Genomic DNA, 19,396 nt, shown 5'->3' with positions numbered 1-19,396 from the left:
TGGGGTCTCGCTCTTGCTCAGGCTGGTCTCAAACTCCTGAGCTCCAACAATCCGCCCACCTCGGCCTCCCAGAGTGCTAGGATTACAAGCATGAGCCACCGCACCCGGCTTATATCTTTATTTGTATTTGTATATATTTATAATATTTGATTACATATTTATAAGCTATGTCTCTGTTCACAGCTTTGATTATTTTCCTAAGATTGCTGGGTCAAAAGGCCTTCACATTATAGATTTTGAAACATTTTGCCATATAGCCAATAACAGCGTGATGGTCAGTTTTAGGTGTCAACTTGAGTAGGCTATAGTACCCAGTTCTTCAGTCAAACACTAGGTGTTTTGGGGAAAGTATTTGTGATCAACATTTACAATCAGTCGACTCTAGGTAAAGGAGATTATCCTGGGCAATCTGAGTGGGCCTGATCCAATCAGTTGAAAGGCCTTAAGACCAGAACTGAGGTTTCACTAAGAAGAAATTCTGCCTGTGGACTGCAGTGTTAACTCCTATCCAAGAGCTACCATTCTGCCCTACTACTGGCCTGCCCTACATATTTTGGACTTGCTTAGATAGTCTCTACAATCACATAAGCCAATTGCTTGCAATAAATTTCTTACCCTCTGTACCCTGCCTGATACACCCAGTAATACTCCTGCAGCAAAGCATGAGACTGCCATTGGTAATTTGCACAGTAATATGAATAGTTTCAGATGTTTACTGAGAAGCAAATTTTGATAGAAAGTACAATTCTAAAGATTCCCTAGCAGAAATGGTTTAGCATAATCTTTGTGTGTTTGTGTTTATGGCGCCGGGAGAAGAGAAAAGAGATAAACATTGTCAACTTAAGCCAAATCATTCCAGTTTATTTTGCAATCACGCCTAGGGGTTTAGTATGTTACTACTAATAAAAGCCATCTTTTGTCAAATGTCTCTACTTTCAGCCCATGGACCAGGCTCTTTAATAAACATTGTGTGGAATTTCTCTACAGTCCAGTACGCACAGAGCAATCAAAGTGACGTTTTAAAATGTAAATCAGATCATATTATTCTCTGGGCTTAAAACTTTCCAAAAGCTTGCCATTGCACTTAAAATTCAAACTTCTGATCTTGGCCTATATGATTCTAACCTGCCTACTGTTAGATTTAAAGAATTCACCCTTCCCAAACTTCCATCCAAACCTCCCATAGAACCCACCCCTCTCCCCTTCCTAGGGGTGTAGTAGGCACACAGCCTCAGCTAGACCCCGAGGGAGTTACAGGATTGAAATACAAAAGGGGAATTTACTTTCCTTTTCCTTCTTGATAAGGACTAAGCTTATCCCTCCAGGTTGTTCCCTAGGAAGACAAAAGAATGGAATGCAAGAGGGGAACTTACTTTCCTTTTCCCTCCAGGTTGTTTGAAAAGTATTTACTCCTCCCAGAAAAACCCTCTATAAAACCCAAGGCTCCCCCGCCCCGCCCTTTTCTCTCCAGGGCACCTTTTTAGGCCTCCACCCATTTGCACCCTGATGCTCAAAATAAACAGCATTTTGCTACACAGGAGGCTTTGTGTGTGTCTCTGTCGGCTGGGACCTAACACCTACCTCTCTAAATTTATTTCCTCCATTCTCTTTTTCTCTCCCTACACTCCAGCCACACTGGTCTTTTTTTTCATCACCTCTTGTCTCACAGCCCCAACCCTAACCTCACCACACTTCTAGCTGTCCCTACCTGAGGCAGCCATTGGAAGCTAGCTACTGCCTAAGCTGGGCAGAGCTTTGGAAACTTTGAAGGGAGAAGGGAGGGGGAAAAACTGGAGGGTGGAACGGAAAACCACTCTTCTGGTAGCAGTCCCTGCCCGCAACAAGCCTTGCCTTTTGCCCTTAAGGAAAATGGCTCCGGGCATAGATGCGCTTCCGGCCACGGAGCCAAACAAAATAGGGGAGACAGAAGACCGGAAGTGACCGCCTTTTGCCACGCCCCCCGCCTCCTCTTTGCTTCTAACCTCTCTCGGGAGGATGAGGCAGTCTGGGAGCGGTGGCCGAGCTGCGGTTGTTGTTTGACAGGTCGGAGCTGAGACAGTGTGAGTGTCCGCCGCCTTGACTGCCAGTTCGTTCGGGGTGACCTTCGAGCGGCTACGGACAGGGGGCGGATAGTCGTGCGCGGAGCGCTCTGTGACGAGGCGCCGCCGCCGCCCTTTGGAGGAGTGAGTGAACTGAGTGGCGAGCGGGGCCGGCCGCCGGGTCAAACCCGCGGAGCCCACGAGGCCAAGTACGGGGGGTGGGGAGGTCCGGCCCGGAGCCGGCGCACGCGGGGCAGTGGTGAGTTCAGGCCCCGAACCGTGCGGGTGGGGCTCCGGCGGCCGAATGGAAGGCGTGGAAGGCCTTTCCTCAAGGTAGGTGTTCACACCAGCTGAATCGGGTCGTTGCCCTCACCCTGCTTTTCCCACGCAGCTCCTTCGCGCAGTCACTTCTTGACCCTCTGGAAGGATCCACCTTCTTCATGGTCTCCGTGATCCGTTCCACCTGCATGCCAGGATTAGATTGGGGTTGTGATTGTCTTTTGGTGTCTTTTTCGTGAGAAGCTTCCAGGGAAAGAAATCTTTTTCTTAAACTCGTATCCCTTGAAGTTTTTGGTACTTTGGCTGGAAGCGTTAATGCTCCCTTTAAGCCTTGCCTCTATATTCGTTGGGATTATGTCTTTCTAAACGTCGGTACCGTGCTGTGGCCTTGAAATTTTATTTCCTCACCCTGTAGCCGCCTCCACCCCACTAGAGCTCCAGGTTGAGAAACTTAATAACTTAGTTATTGTTTGTGACTTGGCTTCGTTTCATTAACCCAGTTCCCTGATGTACTTAAGAGTCACATACAGTCACAACTTAGCCACAATTAGTTTCATCTTCACCAAAGGGAAATAAAATAGAAATTGCAACCAAGATTTTTGGCTAATAGATTTCACTCATCTTAGTGAAATGTTACTCAAAAGTAGTATCTAATTATCTGACTAAAACACTTTTCCCCGAAAAGCAATTACCTAAAAATATTTTGGCTCAAACTGCCAAAATTGTTTTATTTATTTCATTGGGGTGTTGGTGAATTTGTACAATTGTATCATCCAGTTTAATATGTGCTTTTCTAACTTTATTTTCTCCCTGTAGTAGCATAATGGCAGAAACTGCTTCTCCACTGAAGCACTTTGTGCTGGCTAAAAAGGCAATTACTGCAATCTTTGACCAGTTACTGGAGTTCGTTACTGAAGGATCACATTTTGTTGAAGGTTAGTTCCTCTTAAGTTCTTAAAATGATTATTGTTAAAAATATATAAAAGTGCCTTATTTTTCCAACTTTTAGTTATTGAACACATATCTAAGGCATTGTGCTATATGTGGAATAACATAAGGAATAAAACCCGTTGTGTCCCGCCCAAAGAGGAAGATTAAATTGCATTAATAACAACTAAGAAATAACTAAACATTTTCTATATTAATAACTTTCATATCACCAGTGGGCAGGTTTTAATCATGCTCATTTTAAAGATGAAGAAACCAAGGCACAGAAAAGTTAAGCAGCTTGCCCAAAATCACATAGCTAGTACGTGCCCAGATGAAAATTCAGGCAGTTCACATTTAGCCATTATACCCAATTTCAGACCCTACCTTATTATCTCATGAGGCTGAGTTGTGGTGGAAAACGGGCAAAAGGAGTTTTCTTTTTGTAACTGTTCAAACAGAGGTGGTGAGAAATGTCCTGTTAGGGAATACATCTTTGGAGATAACCGTTGAAATTTCTTCTGGTTCTTAAGATTCTGCGTCCCTCAACTATATGATGAAAAGGGAGGGATTCTATAAACTTCTCCAGTGACAATGGGGAAATGTTTGGTAGGTTGGTAGAATCAAACTTTTTTTTCATGTCTGTCCTAACCCTCCCTCACCTGATTTTGAGCTCTTTTAGGGCAGAGACCCTACCTTATTGTGTCTCTAGCACCGAGCACAATTCAGGTTTTGTTGTTGAATGAGGAAATGAATAAAACCAATGGTATAGAATCCATTTGTTTCCAGTTTGGGAAGAATTTAAGCTGGTGCAGTGACTTTGGGTGGCAAAGTCTCCCTCTGTCGCCTGGGCTAGAGTGCCGTGGCGTCAGCCTAGCTCACAGCAACCTCAAACTCCTGGGCTCAAAGAAGCCTCCTGCTTCAGCCTCCTGAATAGCTGGGACAACAGGCCCATGCTACCATGCCTGGCTAATTTTTTCTATTTTTAGTAGAGATGGAGTCTTACTCTTCCTTAGGCTGGTCTAGAATTCCTGAACGGTGACTTTTGAAAAATATTTTTCTCAAAATATTTTTGATAGGAAGTGAAAATAAAGTTAAATATAATATCTTTCGTGTATTGAGCCTGTTACAGATTGTGCATTATGCTAGGAGGTAGTGAAATGGCAATTTTAGAATCCGAATTCGATTTTACTGGTTCTAGAACCTCAGTAAAAGTGTTGCAAAAAAGAGACAAAGCAAATAAGGAAGAACATAGACGAGCAAAAATAAAATGAAAAAACAAATAAGTATAATGATACTTAAGCCAGGCTTATCTTTCTATTATTCACCAAATTGCACATATTTTTATTATTGTACTAGAAAAGTATGACAAGATAAAAAGCTTAAGTTTAATTAGATGTGCACTGGATAAGTTCTAAGTGGCAATGGTTTTCTCTTAATTAGGATCTTTCAAATAGACAAGTGAATCTTAGGAGTCTTAACCTTCAAAGAGGTGACAAGAATATAAATGTCAAGTTATCTTCTGGTCCTGAAATAGAAACAAAACTGAAAGATTTCTCTATTTTTCTTTTTTTCTTTATTTCTGACCCCACTGCATGATTTCTCTATTTTTCAAACCCAGGCTTTTGTAGCTACCTTCATCCATGGAAGAGACGTTAGAGCCAGGGTGGACAGTTAACCCTAAACCTGACTGGAGTGGGATACAATCTGTAATTCCTTTTCCTCTCTACCTTTTCAGTTAAATGAGCTGTTTTGTCCCAATGCAGTGGGAAGCAGACCAAAAGTGATAGGGTACCAAGGTCTTTCCTGTCTTAGAGACCTTGAACCATATCTTTTTTTTGTTTTTTTTTTTTTAAGAGATAGGGGTCTCACTATGTTTCTCAGGTTGGTCTCAAACTCCTGGGCTCAAGTAATCCTCCCACCTTAGCCTCCCAAAGTGATGGGATTACAGGCATGAGCCACCATGCCCGGCCCGCTTGAACCATGTCTTAATTTCTGAGGGGTTCCTATTCAAACTTCACTGTTTTCTTAATATGTGGATCCCCTTTCTCAGCTCAAGATCTGAAAGTCCAATCAGGGTAGAACAATAATAAGTGGGCTTTAGGTTCTAGTTTCTCTCATTAGAGAGTGCATTCTTGTGTCAGGTAGGTAATTTGTATTTTTGAAACTTAGATGAATAATAAGTACCCTTTTTGACAGGGCCCTTGACAATTTTTAATTTTATTGAAATTCTTTTGGACAGGATTCTTATGCCCCATTGCAATGGGGCATGTACCTTTTACCAGACATTCAGAAATTATGGGCATTTTTATTTTTCAAATAAAATCTTAGGTATTCATTGTATAATTCACTTAGTATTTGTTTATATCACTTTTCTAATGCCATTTCAATTTTGCAGCAACATACAGGAATCCAGAACTTGATCGAATAGCCACTGAGGGTGATCTGGTAGAAATACAGGGATATAAAAGCAAGCTTTCTGTCATTGGTGAGGTGTTATCTCGGAGACACATGAAGGTGGCATTTTTTGGCAGGTAATCCTTTATTATTCCTAAAGTTAGTTTCCAGAAATCAGCTTTGTGTCTGATGTTTCAGCAAGTTACATTTCTAACTTTTTCCCCACAGCAGTTTCTTACTGTGTTGAATGTTAATACTGTTGGCATGTAAACGAATTTGTTCATCTTAGCTCCTGGTATAAAATGAAACGTTGTGAAGGTCAATAATATTTTTACCTTTTAAGGATTCTCATCTCTAAGAATTGGCTCTTAGCCAGTTATAAGAATGAAAATACAGATAAATGATAAGCATAATTTGTGACATACCAGACAAAATGGTACTACCCTTGAAGTCCCAAAGGAAAGGGGCTCATGTTTACATGTTTGAGATAAGAACTGTTTTTGCATCTCCTGCTTTGATAAGGCTTATTAGTAGGCATTCTTTAGGACTGTAATAATTCAGATAAGATCTTCTTGGAAGAACTTTTACCCAGTACTGGCATCTCCACCATGAACTGACAACAACACTGGCCTTGAACCTCTGGAACCAGTGAACTCTGTTTCTAGCTGATTATATGTAAATATCTTTTTGCTAATGAAATCTCCTCATACCCTTCTCTCACCAAATGCACTGGTGGCTTGCCATTCCATACATTCAAGATTATAATCCTTATTTCTTATTCTTGAGTAAACTCACCATATTTAGAGGTAATTTTGTCTAGTGTTGTCTCATAGGTAGACAGTTATCAGGTATGTCTTCCAGAGGAATTCTAAACCCCGTAATTCCCAGAAAGGAGAGTAGGAAGCACCATTACATCAGTGTAACTGTCCAGAGTGATAGGGTGTCTCTGCCACTGCTTACAAAATCCTTTAACAATCATTTTGTTAACTACCTGTGCACCTGCACTCTATTAGACATTAGGGATACAAATACAACTGACTAGCCCCATACTTTGTTTAAATATCATGTGCTGTGTACCAAGAGGCACTGATTTACCACACTAACTTCATAGGCTTTCTAAGCTATTTTCCATCTTGAGGTTTTTGCACATGCAATTTCCTGTGCCTACAGTTCTTGCTTTGTTCTGTTTTTTTTTTGGATATCTGTTTGTTTTATGGATGTCTGGCTCCTCACTCTTCAGATCTCATCCTAAATGTTACTGCCACAAAAGCCTTCCCTGACCGCCTCTATCTAAAGTATTCCTTCTCAGTTATTCTCTACTAAAGCACCCTGTTTATGTCCTTTCAAACTTTTCATAGTGCTTTTTTTTATATATATTTTTAGTTGTCCGGATAATTTCTTTCTATTTTTAGTAGAGATGGGATCTCACTCTTGCTCAGGCTGGTCTCGAACTCCTGAGCTCAAACAATCCACCCGCCTCGGCCTCGCAGAGTGCTAGGATTACAGGCGTGAGCCACTGCACCACGCCATTATTGTCTGCTTCTTGACTTGATTGGATTCTCAGGGCCTTATGCAGCCTCTGTTATGAGGTTGCTCTATAAAAGAGGCCTTACTTTACAGTGAAGTAGGAAAGAAGAGGTCTTCTGGAAAGGTGGTGACTCAGCTATCCTACTTGAGAAGGAGAATAGGTAGGTATTAGCTTTGGATGTGAAAAAGGTCCAGAAGCCCATTTCTTGCAGAAAGCCACAAGTGGAAAGGGAGAGAAAGACCCATGGTGTGTTTGGAGAACTATAAATAGTTGAATTTGGGGCATTAGAGAACAGTGGCAAAAGAGAGGGTAGAGAAGAAAGCAGAAGCCAGATTGTGAAGGACCTTATGTATCATGGTAAGGAGTACTTCATTCTTTTATTTTGAAAAATAGTCATGACAGGATTGAGTGTGACAATTATAATGTTCTTTTTTTTTTTTTTGAGACAGAGTCTCACTCGGTTGCCTGGGCTAGAGTGCCGTGGTGTCAGTCTAGCTCACAGCAACCTCAAACTCCTGAGCTCAAGCAATCCTACTGCCTCAGCCTCCCAGGTAGCTGGGACTATAGGCACGCACCACCATGGTCAGCTAATGTTTTCTATTTTTTAGTTGTTTGGCCAATTTCTTTCTATTTTTAGTAGAGACGGGGTCTCACTCTTGCTCAGTCTGGTTTCGAACTCCTGAGCTCAAACAATCTGCCCGCCTCGGCCTCCCAGAGTGCTAGGATTACAGGCGTGAGCCACCGCGCCCAGCCAGGCTAGTAACTCTTGATAGCAAAGAAAATCTTCTGTTATGACCTGAATGAAGTATAAAATCTGCACCAAGTCGGTAGTATCATTGATTCATCAAAGTGATTTAATAATATATATATATTTTCCTTTTGAAGTATTGCATGAAGTTTTTCTGTGAAGTTGAAGGCTAATTCATGCTGCTGATCAGTTATGGTTCTCCTTGAAAGAGGCCATTGTTTGTACTTTGAAATGTTATCGGCGTCTAAGTCCTACAACTTTGATAACGCATTCTTTCACAATTTCTACATCATTGAATACCTTCCCTTTTTTCCTGAGTATATAAGCTACTTTATAAGTTGTTTCAGTGGCATTATTTCCAGGCCTTATTGTTGCTTGAAAGAATTGTCTTTGCTTTTGCTTTTCATCTTTTAATTTCTGCAGTACAGCCTTTCATGCCTCTCCCTCTAGTTTCAAATATTTGTGGTCCTTATGAGTGTTACAATGCTGTTGAGCATAGAATTTCTTTTTGCTGATATTGCAGTATCACAAAGCAAGTAAATCATCTTATCTTTAGCAGAGACAAGATAATATTCAATTCCCAGTCCTCACTAAAAAATCTGTTTTCTTCCTTTGGCGTTTTCTTGGTCTTCTTTGATATAATGGGCTGTTCAGCAGACAGAATTAAAAAATACTGTTGAGCTGTGCAGCTATTCACCAATTCCACTTCAAACAAACACAGTGCACCACTGTCAAAAGCTGATAACAGGCTAGCGTGCTTGACCCCCATAAACTCTCAACGACCAGCCTCATGCAGTAGTGGTGCCAGTCAGGTGGGGAAGGTTAGAACTAAATCATGAGTGTAGCAGCCATCAATTTAGCCCTTTCGGCTTACTAATGTGCTAATTTTGCCAGTCAGTCTGGGAGGAGTATTTTTTTGAAACTTAGTTTTATTCTTTGGTATTTTAAAAATAAAATAAAAACATTCATTTTAAAAATAAAATAAAAACATAAAAGATGAACACAAATGTATTAATAAAAATAAAAGGATCTGTTCTGTAAAATTTGGATTCAGTCAAAAGGCTGCACTTAAGGACATAGAAGGCTGCATGTGGCCTAAAGGCTGCAAGTTCCCCACCCCTGCCCTGTATATCTGGTCACAGAAGTGTGTACTGTGTCTGTGACAAGTGTGATAGTAGAGGAGAAAAAGTTTGCTTTTTTCCAATGTGGAGTTTTTGTTGTTTCTTTTAATGTTTTGGGAAGGCAGGGTGACTGAGTGTTCTCAAATTTTAGTAAGCATAAGAATCACCCTCAGAGCACCCCTAGAGAGTCTGACTCTGTAGGTTCACAGTGCACCTGAAGAACCTGCATCATTAATGGACTTCCCAGGTGATTCTGATATGGGGGGCAAACAACTCTTGAGGATCACTGCAGCAAGGCTTCATGCAGTGATTGGAAGGGTTAATTTTAAGTGAGGTCATAGGCATCCTTTTGTAGGTTGTGATAAAGTGACAATAGAAGCCAATGTTCAGATAATGAAGCTTTTGATGGTTCCCTGGGGAGGGAGTTGGGAATAATATCCATAATATAAGAAAAGTTCTCTCTTACTCTAGAGGAAAGAGGTAAAGCATATACCATAAAGACAGCATGATTTTTTGCAATAAAGCAAAAGGCTCCCAATGTCATTTGGGGTTTGAGCTGACTGATTAGAAAGAAAATCCTCGAAATGGGTATAAGGTGTTCCTTGGATTTCAAACCGTTAGAAGTATTCTGATTACTATGACTGTATAACAAATTACACAAAGCTTTGCAACTAAAAACAGCCATTTTATTATGCTCACTGATTCTGTGAGTCAAGAATTCAGACAGGGCACAGCAGGGATGTCTTGTGTTTACTCTATAATCTCTGGAGCCTCAGGAGAGCAGACATGAAAGTTGGCCCAACACCTAAGGGTTGGAATCATCTGAAATCTTCACTCACATGTCTGGTACTTGGGCTGGGATGACTCCAGAGATGAAGACTGTCAACTAGAGCACCTACCCAGACCAATCCATTTAGCTTGACTTCTTGCAACATCACAGACTCGGGGTGATTGGATTTAATGTGGCAAGGCTCCAAGTACATGTGTTTCAGTGAACAAAACAGAAGCTGTATTGCCTTATGACCTGGTCTTGGAAGCTACCCAGTGTGACTTCTGACGTGTAGTATTTGTTGAAGCAGTCACAAACCAGCCCAGATTTAAGGAAATGGGACATACTCCCATCTTGTGATGGGAGGAATGTCACAGAATTTTGAGCCATGGTTTCAAGAAAGCAAGCAAGAAAGAAAAGTTGAGGGTAGCTTTATGAGAAAGATGGGATTTGTTTTCCTGTGCTTTATTTTTTCTGAAATGTACTTTGCTAATATTTGTATAAGTCAAGTTGTCAACCTTTTCATAAAAAATGCAGCCTTAGGAAATTTTAAGAAAATTGGAATTTTAAAAAAGTTGACCTTAGACCAAGTGAAAGAACAAATTTTTAACTGTTTGGTTTTTCATGATTTTAAATGTTCTTCAGGACAAGCAGTGGGAAGAGCTCTGTTATCAATGCAATGTTGTGGGATAAAGTTCTCCCTAGTGGGATTGGCCATACAACTAATTGCTTCCTAAGTGTTGAAGGAACTGATGGAGATAAAGCCTATCTTATGACAGAAGGATCAGATGAAAAAAAGAGTGTGAAGGTATAATATTTAACCTTTAGCAACATAATGTACCTGAAAAATGTCCTTAACTTGTCATTTAAAAAACATTTTTTAAAGATGTCTACATAACTGGAGATGGAAAAACTGTTAATATTTCTATTCATAACTTTGAAAGCTGTCACTAATTTCGAATTCTTTAAAACTTTTTTGCTTCAGAGCTAAATTTAAAATAAAAGTAAATTAGGATTAAAAGTTTTTTAAACCTTCCAGTGAGAAGAATATTGAAGTGTATTGTTGCTATTTACGCTCAAATTTGTCTGTTTAAAAAAACATTAGAAATTGTCCTTGGAATCTGATACATGTCTGAGTTTTTAGAAACTGTTTTACCTCAGGAATATTTAGTAAGCATGTTCATGAATAAATGTTATTGCTTTATCAGAAAAGGGCCAGTGAGAATTCCATCCCTTTCGTAAATTTCTTGATTCAGTGCCACCAGACTCCTTCCGCCAAAAAAGAATAAAAAGAAAAAGAAATTAGGATGCAAGATGTTGACTTTGGACTGAAAGCAGTTGGTAAAGGCACTGTTTCTCATTATGGTCACTTTCACTTGAGTCTAAAGATGTCTCCCACAAACACAAAAGTTTAGTACTTGAAAGTCCAAGCCATTTTGGTTCTTGGTAAAGGTGAAGTCATGGGTGGTTCTTGTTATGAGCTTGCTGTTTGATCTAGTTCAGGTGACTCAGTCTCTGAGTGTATCTTAGAATGAGCATATCCTTAAAATTAGTTATGAGGAAACATGAGATGATGTTTATGAAAATACTTTTCAAACCTTTAACCCATACAAATAAAGGAATTGCTATTTTGTAATTAAGATTTTTACTAAATCAGAATTCAGACTACTTGTGGCTTTAGAGTCTCAAAGGAAAGGACTGTGGTATTTTAAAAGAAATCATCTCATTTTTCCTCATCTGTCCTTTCTACTTCCAGTCCTCTTCCCTCACACTCTTTAACTCCCTCCTCCCAGATTTAAATTTGTTTACCTCAAGTAGTGGCCTGCTTTAAAGTATAAATCAACTTTGAGTCTTTTTTTTTTTTTTTAATAGAGTCTCACTCTGTGCCCTGGGTAGAGTACAGTGGTGTCATCACAGCTTGCCACAAACTGAGTCTTGTGCTGTAATAATTTACTTAGTAAAGGAAACAACTGTAGGTAATACTTCCTTGAGCACTTGCTGTGTACCAGACACTATTCTAAACATTTCAAATAACTCAAATTTCAACTCTGTCAGAGAGGTGCTTTTATTAAGTGGGCTAAGCACCAAGATTTTATTACAGGTTTATAAATCTATCAAAAAGTTTGTGAAAGCAAGCAAAAAAAAAAAAAAAAACCTAAAGACTACCTAACATTGTCATGATGGAAATTCACTTCAGCCCTGATCAGGACTGTTGTGCCCACTTGAAAATAGATATTTCTCTTTAAAACTTGATACAAAATCACAAACAAACCATAGAGGTGTATGTGCTGATGCCCTTTCCTTGATTTATTTACCAATTTTGTCTTAAAACCTCTGTATTTATTGTATATTTAACACATACATGAAATGTATTAACACTAGTTTGATAAGTTAATGTACATCACAAGTCTTCTTGAGAAATAGGAAATTTGGGTGAATTTTAATAGAAGAAAAGGCAGTCATTGGTTTCAGGCAGCTTTGTGTGAATAAATCACTGCCTGCTGAGGGAAATGCTTTATTAAAAGTTGAATATGTATTGATATTCTCTTGTATTACCTCCACCTTATCTCTATGGGATTTTTAAATCTATTTAAGTTAAATATGCTTTAATAATGACATCTCTTCAATGATGTTTCCACGTTATTATTAATCAATACATACTCATTTCAGGAGAGTCAGAAAACACAAATAGTCAAAAAGAACAGAGAATCCAAAACTCACATACTTCACAAAACCAGTATCAATTTTAGAAGTTGGATGGGGTTCATTTGTTGGACATTTAGAATGTTTTCAACTCTGATTATTTTTGCTGGATGGTGTGAGTAAACTACGTTAAGAAACCCCTCTTTTCCCACTTGGTAATTTAAAAACTCAGGTTTCTCAAGATTGCTCAGATAGTTTTATTTTAAATTACTCGCAGTTCTACCTTTTGTACACGTCTTACAAAAATAAATGTACCAAATCATAGTTATTTTTAATTTTTATTGAATTTTATTACAAGCAGAATATATTTTTTCTTTCCCTCCTGCTTTAGACTGTTAATCAACTGGCCCATGCCCTTCATATGGACAAAGACTTGAAAGCTGGCTGTCTTGTACATGTGTTTTGGCCAAAGGCAAAATGTGCCCTCTTGAGAGATGACCTGGTTTTAGTAGACAGGTAAAATTATGTGCGGATTGTATTTTCTCTTGGTGGAGGCTTATTTAATGGTATAATGCTGCTTACTTTATTGTATGGTATATAACATTTTAAAATATTCAGTTGCTGTTTTGTTCTCATTAGCTAGATTGTTTAAGAATAGATAAGGTATTTGTTTTGTTTCATAATAGTTACATAAAAGTGCCAATTCATCAGTCTGATTCTATTATAAGAAATTTTAAGGATAGCCACTTTTTCTGGTTTCTTTAATTTCTTAATTTCTGGTTTCTTTAATTTCTTAATTTCTTAATTTTTAGTTTGGACAGTTTATATTGTTTTCGTTCAAGAATTGATAGATATATAAGCAAAATATGCAAAAAAGGAAAAGTAGAAACAAGAATTGATAGAATGCTTTTGGAATTTGTTCAAAATGGTCTTTTAAATTGTGGATTTATTATGTGTTTTTAAATCATCATATTGTACTGGTGCTTTTTAATAATGATTGAGCAATATCATTAGCCTAAAAAGGTATTTAAATGATTTTCAGAATTTTTATGTGCTCTTTTGTTTTCTTCAGTTAAAACTTCAGTGTTCTACGGAAACTATTCTGTCTTTGATGGTGGGTTTTCCTTTTAATTGGAAGAGTGTTTCAAGTAATCGATTGGAACAGATGAGCGAGAAGATGCTTGTGAAATCAAAATATTTTGTTTAAATATAGTATTAGCTAGTTTTGCTTTATTTCATGGCCAGACTGTATCTATGACCCAATCAGTCAAGACTGACAAATGGCAAATGCTTCACTGTAATTTTTATATTGGTGCTGTATTAAATTTATATCTACCAGCAGGTATTTTATTTTTTATTGTTTATAAACACTTAAATGTTCTGAGCTGTACAAGACAGAGCTGCTTGCACCCTCACTTTATTATAGCCTAGTTTTATTTTTCAGCCTTCCCAAATGTAAAAATTAAAGAGATTGAAATATTGACCATGTTATTTGCTTTGTCAAAAATCTTACTGGGTTAGAATTTTCCTAGGCTTCATGCAGATGACTGATAGAAATCTTGTCCTTTAGACTTCAAATGATACTAGGTCAGTAAATCTGAAATGTCAGATTTAGAATCAAAAGTTTGGTTTATTATATCTCAAACAAGAAGCACTACAATTATTCAAAGTATGCACCTAAGCGATCAACACAGCATTGCCATCTTAGCAGTAGCTTGTTTATGCCAGCAGCAAAGAAGCCTGGAGATCAAGTGGTGATGAGATGGCAAAACGTATTTTCCACAGCTTATTGAGAATTGAATTTTTTTTTTTTTTTTTGAGACAGAATCTCACTCTTTTTGCCCGGGCTAGAGTGCCATGGCGTCAGCCTAGCTTACAGCAACCTCAGACTTCTGGGCTCAAGTGATCCTTCTCCCTCAGCCTCCCTAGTAGCTGGGACTACACGCATGCGCCACCATGCCCGGCTAATTTTTTCCATATATTTTTAGTTGTCCAGCCAATTTCTTCCTATTTCTTTAGTAGAGATGGGGTCTCGCTCTTGCTCAGGCTGGTCTCGAACTCCTGAGTTCAAACAATCTGCCTGCCTCGGTCTCCCAGAGTGCTAGGATTACAGGCATGAGCCACTGTGCCCGGCCTGAATATTTTTTCTTGCAAGAAGTGGTCCAAAGCATGGAAGAAGTGGTAGTCAGTTGGTGCAAGGTCTGGTGAAGAAGGTGGATGACAGAGAGTTTCCAAGTCCAGCTGCTGTAGTTTGAACAGCGTTGCGTAACGTGGTTGAGTGTTGTCTTGCAAGAGGATTGGCCTGTCTCTGACCAATCTTGGCTGCTTAATCGCAAGCATCCTCATCATTTCATCGAATTGGTTGTAGTAGACATCCTCTATAATCGATTGACCAGGTTTCATGAAGCTGTAGTGGATAATACCAGGGCTGGACCAGCAAACAGAAACCATTAGCTGTTTTTGATGAATATTCGGTTTTGGACTATGTTTTGGCACTTCATCTTTATCCAACCATTGTGCCAAATGCTTGCAATTGTCAAAAAGAATCCATTTTTCATCATACATAATAGTGTGATGTAGAAATGGTTTGCCTTTATGTCCTGACAGCAAAGAAAGTCAAGCTTCAAGATGTTTTCTCTTCCGATGCTCGTTTAATTCATGCGGCACCCATCTCTCCAGCTTTTTTACCTTGCTGATTTGTTTCACATGGTCTGATATTGTTGGAATAGTAATGTCAAACCTTGCTGCTAATTCACACCTAGGTTGGGATGGATTCACTTCTACTACATCTTTTAGCTCATCATTATCCACCTTGGTGTCAGGTCGCACACATGGCTCATTTTCAAGATTAAAATCACCAGAATGGAACTTCTCAAACCAATGACATACTATGTGTTCATTAGCCACATCCTTCCCAAACACTTCGCTGATATTTAGAGCTGTCTATGCTGCATTGGTTCCATGATGGAACTTATACTCAAAAATAACATGAATTTTTAACTTATCCATGGCTTCACAAAAATTGCTATAAAAAATTTGAAAGATGATCACAAGCCAAACTGTGCATTTGAAAGGAAGAGGATGTATCTTCACAGTAAAAACAAACAAAAAAACCAAGAAGTGTCAAAGTGAAATGTCAGAAATATCAACTGTAAAATTTAGTACTTAAGAAATTTGATACTTAATAACCTAGTATATAAAAGTTTTTTTAAAATTTATTTTGTAACTCAACTTATTTTTTTAAAAAAGTAATGTTATTTATTTATTTATGCCTAGCAGATTACACTATAGAAATAATACAATTTTTATTTCACTCTTAGTCCAGGCACAGATGTCACTACAGAGCTGGATAGCTGGATTGATAAGTTTTGCTTAGATGCTGATGTCTTCGTTTTGGTTGCAAACTCTGAATCAACACTAATGAACACGGTAGGGTTTAATCATATACTGTTTTGGGGTGGTAGGAACTGAAATGGTATTTGTTTTAATTCTGAAAAGTGAGGGAAATCCAAATCATGGATTAGAAAGAACTTCTAAAGCCAGAGGTGAATGAAGGGATTTGGTTGTTTGTTTCTTTGTTTTCAAGACAGTCTTGCTCTCTTGTCCAGGCTAGAGTGCCATGGGGTCAGCCTAGCTCACAGCAATCTCAAACTCCTGAGTTCAAGTGATCCTTCTGCCTCAGCCTCCCAAGTAGTTGGGACTACAGACATGCACCACAGACCTGGCTGATTTTTTCTATTTTTAGTAGAGACGCGGTCTCACTCTTGCTCAGGCTGGTCTTGAACTCCTGACCTCAAGTAATCCTTCCATTTCGGCCTCCCAGATGCTAGGATTATAGGCGTGAGCCACCACGCCCAGCCAAAGCTTTTCATATTTTCAGTTTTGTGAACCTTTTCCAGCTTTACCCTGATACACTAGGTTTCAGCTTACTTGTGTACAATTTAATCTACTGTTAAACTCAGAAGATTATTTATGATGTTTTATGGATGTCTAGAGCCTGGCTCATCCCAGCTAAACTTTGCAGAGTTTAGATATCTTATATCCAACACTATAACATGATTTTAAAAAATTGTTATTCATTAAAAGCGTATAAATGACTGAGTACCATTATAACCTAGATGTTACCAGCAAGATTGTATTATTCATGTTTGGGTGGCCCAGTCAATATCAAGTAGACCAACCTGTTAAAACAACACTGACAGTTGTTTACAACCTCGTGATATAAAAAAATGAATAGCTGGGCACCTATAATCCCAGGTACTTGGGAGCTGAGGTAAGAGGATTGCTTGAGCCCAGGAGTTCAAGGCTGCAGTACGCAATGATCATGCCACTGTACTCCAGCCTGGGTGCAGAGTGAGGCTTCATCTGTTAAAATAAAAAAGAAAAAAAGGATAAATGCTTAAAGTCTTTGTTAGAATACCTCCGCTATTTGAGTGTTGGATAGACAAACTTCCTTTAAAAAAAAATATGTGTGTGTGTGTGTGTGTGTGTGTGTGTGTGTGTGTGTGTATAATAAAAACATAGGGCCAGGCGCAGTGGCACAGATCCTAGCACTTTGGGAGTCCAAGGCAGGAAGATAACTTGAGGTCAGACAGGAGTTCAAAACAAGCCCAAGCAGCAGTGAGACCCCCTTTTTACAAAAAAAAGAAAGAAAAATTACCTGGGTGTGGTGGCCACACCTGTAATCTAGGCTACCAGGGAGGCTAAGGATCCCAGGAGCTTGAGGTTGCAGTAAGCTATGATGACGCCACTGCACTCTAGCAGGGACAACAGAGTGAGACTCTGTCTCCAGAAAGAAAAATTTATATATATATGTATATTTATATTATATATACACACACACACACACATATATTTAGAGAGAGAGAGACACACACACAGAGACAGGGTCTTGATCTTGCTGTTGCCCAGGCAGTGGCATTCAGTGGGGTGATCAATAGCACTCTTACCTCAGTGTCCTGGGGTCAATGTCCTCCTCAACCTCCTGAGTAGCTAGGACTACAGGCATGTACCACCATGCCTGGCTAATTTTTTAAAAATTTTTTGTAGACATGGGGTCTCACTGTGTTGTCCGGGCTTGTCTTGAACTCTTGGCCTCAAGCAGTCCTCCTGCCATGGCCTCACAAAGTGCTGAGATTACTGGCGTGAGCCACTGTGCCCAGCCAGATAGACAAACTTCTGATATACATTATGATTTTGGTGTTTTTTGCGTATGCTCTTCTTTGCCCACAGTTCATCCATCTCTGAACTTTTTATCTTTCCAAAAGCCCTTACCAGTTCTTTGAAGCCCATCTTTGTCACCACTTCCTTCTTTATCAAGCTTTTTCTAATTTCAACTAAATGTGATGTCTCTTTCCTTTGAGTAATCATAACATTTATTTATAGTGTTTATGACATATACTTTTCTCTGTTGTTTATTATCACGAGTTATACAAGTGTTTTACATTATTATTAATTTACCTAGCCTAACTCTTAAAAAAAATTTGTGGTAGCTTATTGAGAACATAGGCTATTATATCCAGTAGTTCTATACATAGGAGAGACTGATAGATATTTGTTAAATTGAATTTCAAAAGACTTATGGCAGGAGCAGGAAAATCTTCAGTTTTGCCTTCCATATATGTTAATTTTCTCATCTTTGAAAAGTTTAATGCGTGTAAAGTTCATTGGGATCCTTTATCAATGGGTGTTAATCACTATAGTCTAAGTGGTTCAGATTTACAAAATTTTCAATTATAAATGTAAATATAAAATATCTTTTTTTAGATTTCATTTTTTAAAGAAAATATCTTTTAAAAATGAACATACTGTGGGGTTTTTGATGTTTTTCAGGAAAAACATTTTTTTCACAAGGTAAATGAGCGACTTTCCAAGCCCAATATTTTCATTCTGAATAATCGTTGGGATGCCTCTGCATCGGAGCCTGAATATATGGAAGATGTAAGTTATTTTTTTCCTTAAGTTTTGAAATACAGTGGTGTACATTGTCATCTGAGAAGACAATATAGCATATAGAATAGAACATTATAAGTAGCTATTCTCTTACTTGGGAAAAAAATATAGTTAGAGAACACCTGAAAGTAGTATGTAATAGAGAACAAAGTATTAAGCTACTTTGAGGGAATTTGTATTATTTTATAGTACTTTTAGTACTATCTAATCATTTCAGAGCTTGAAACATCTTTTTTTTTTTTTTTTTTTTTGAGACAGAGTCTCACTCTGTTGCCCTGGCTAGAGTGAGTGCCGTGGCGTCAGCCTAGCTCACAGCAACCTCAAACTCCTGGGCTCAAGTGATCCTACTGCCTCAGCCTCCCGAGTAGCTGGGACTACAGGCATGCGCCACCATGCCCGGCTAATTTTTTCTGTATATTTTTAGTTGGCCGATTAATTTCTTTCTGATTTTTTTAGTAGAGGCGGGGTCTCGCTCTTGCTCAGGCTGGTTTCGAACTCCTGAGCTCAAACAATCCGCCCGCCTTGGCCTCCCAGAGAGCTAGGATTACAGGCATGAGCCACCGCGCCCGGCCTGTTTGTTTATTTTCTTTCCCATTTCTTTCATGAGCGAACTGATGCTCTTCACTCTTATTAGTTATTCCATCCATGGGGAAAATATGTAGGGAGAGGATCTATTGTTCTATTTCCTTATCTTTCCTTCTTTATTGACTTTTTCTTTATATATTTTTTATGGATATTTATCATTGATTTCTTCTACCAGATTATTTATTATTTATTATACACTTATACCTCTTTCATATTGGTTTATGATACACCTTTGCCTTCCTAGAATATCTCCATGAAGAGGTGGGAATGAGAAGAATAAAAGATGTGTTAAAGCCATTGGTTCCCAAACCTGGCTGATCATCAGAATCACATGAGGTGCTTTAGAGAACTGCTGCAGGTTCCTAACCTATCCCAGAGACTGATCCAGTGGGGCTGGGGTTGGCCTAG

General features: G+C 38.8%; 1 protein-coding gene across 1 annotated transcript in view; it reads left to right on the top strand.

Annotated features, from left to right (window-relative positions):
- The first annotated feature begins 2,341 nt into the window (after positions 1 to 2,341).
- Positions 2,342 to 19,396, top strand: part of MFN1 (mitofusin 1) — a 64,069-nt gene continuing 47,014 nt past the window's right edge. Inside the window, exons 1-7 of the mRNA XM_012639322.1 lie at positions 2,342 to 2,372; positions 3,135 to 3,253; positions 5,644 to 5,779; positions 10,454 to 10,616; positions 12,843 to 12,967; positions 15,772 to 15,880; positions 18,284 to 18,391. Coding sequence (XP_012494776.1) covers positions 2,344 to 2,372; positions 3,135 to 3,253; positions 5,644 to 5,779; positions 10,454 to 10,616; positions 12,843 to 12,967; positions 15,772 to 15,880; positions 18,284 to 18,391 — 789 coding nt within the window. The 5' untranslated portion in view covers positions 2,342 to 2,343. The remainder of the gene's footprint in view (positions 2,373 to 3,134; positions 3,254 to 5,643; positions 5,780 to 10,453; positions 10,617 to 12,842; positions 12,968 to 15,771; positions 15,881 to 18,283; positions 18,392 to 19,396) is intronic.

Source organism: Propithecus coquereli, unplaced genomic scaffold (assembly GCF_000956105.1).
Source record: "Propithecus coquereli isolate 6110/MARCELLA unplaced genomic scaffold, Pcoq_1.0 Scaffold14, whole genome shotgun sequence".
NCBI lineage: Eukaryota > Metazoa > Chordata > Mammalia > Primates > Indriidae > Propithecus > Propithecus coquereli.
The sequence above is the reverse complement of the archived record's forward strand: the minus strand, read 5'-3'. Positions and strand labels throughout refer to the sequence as shown.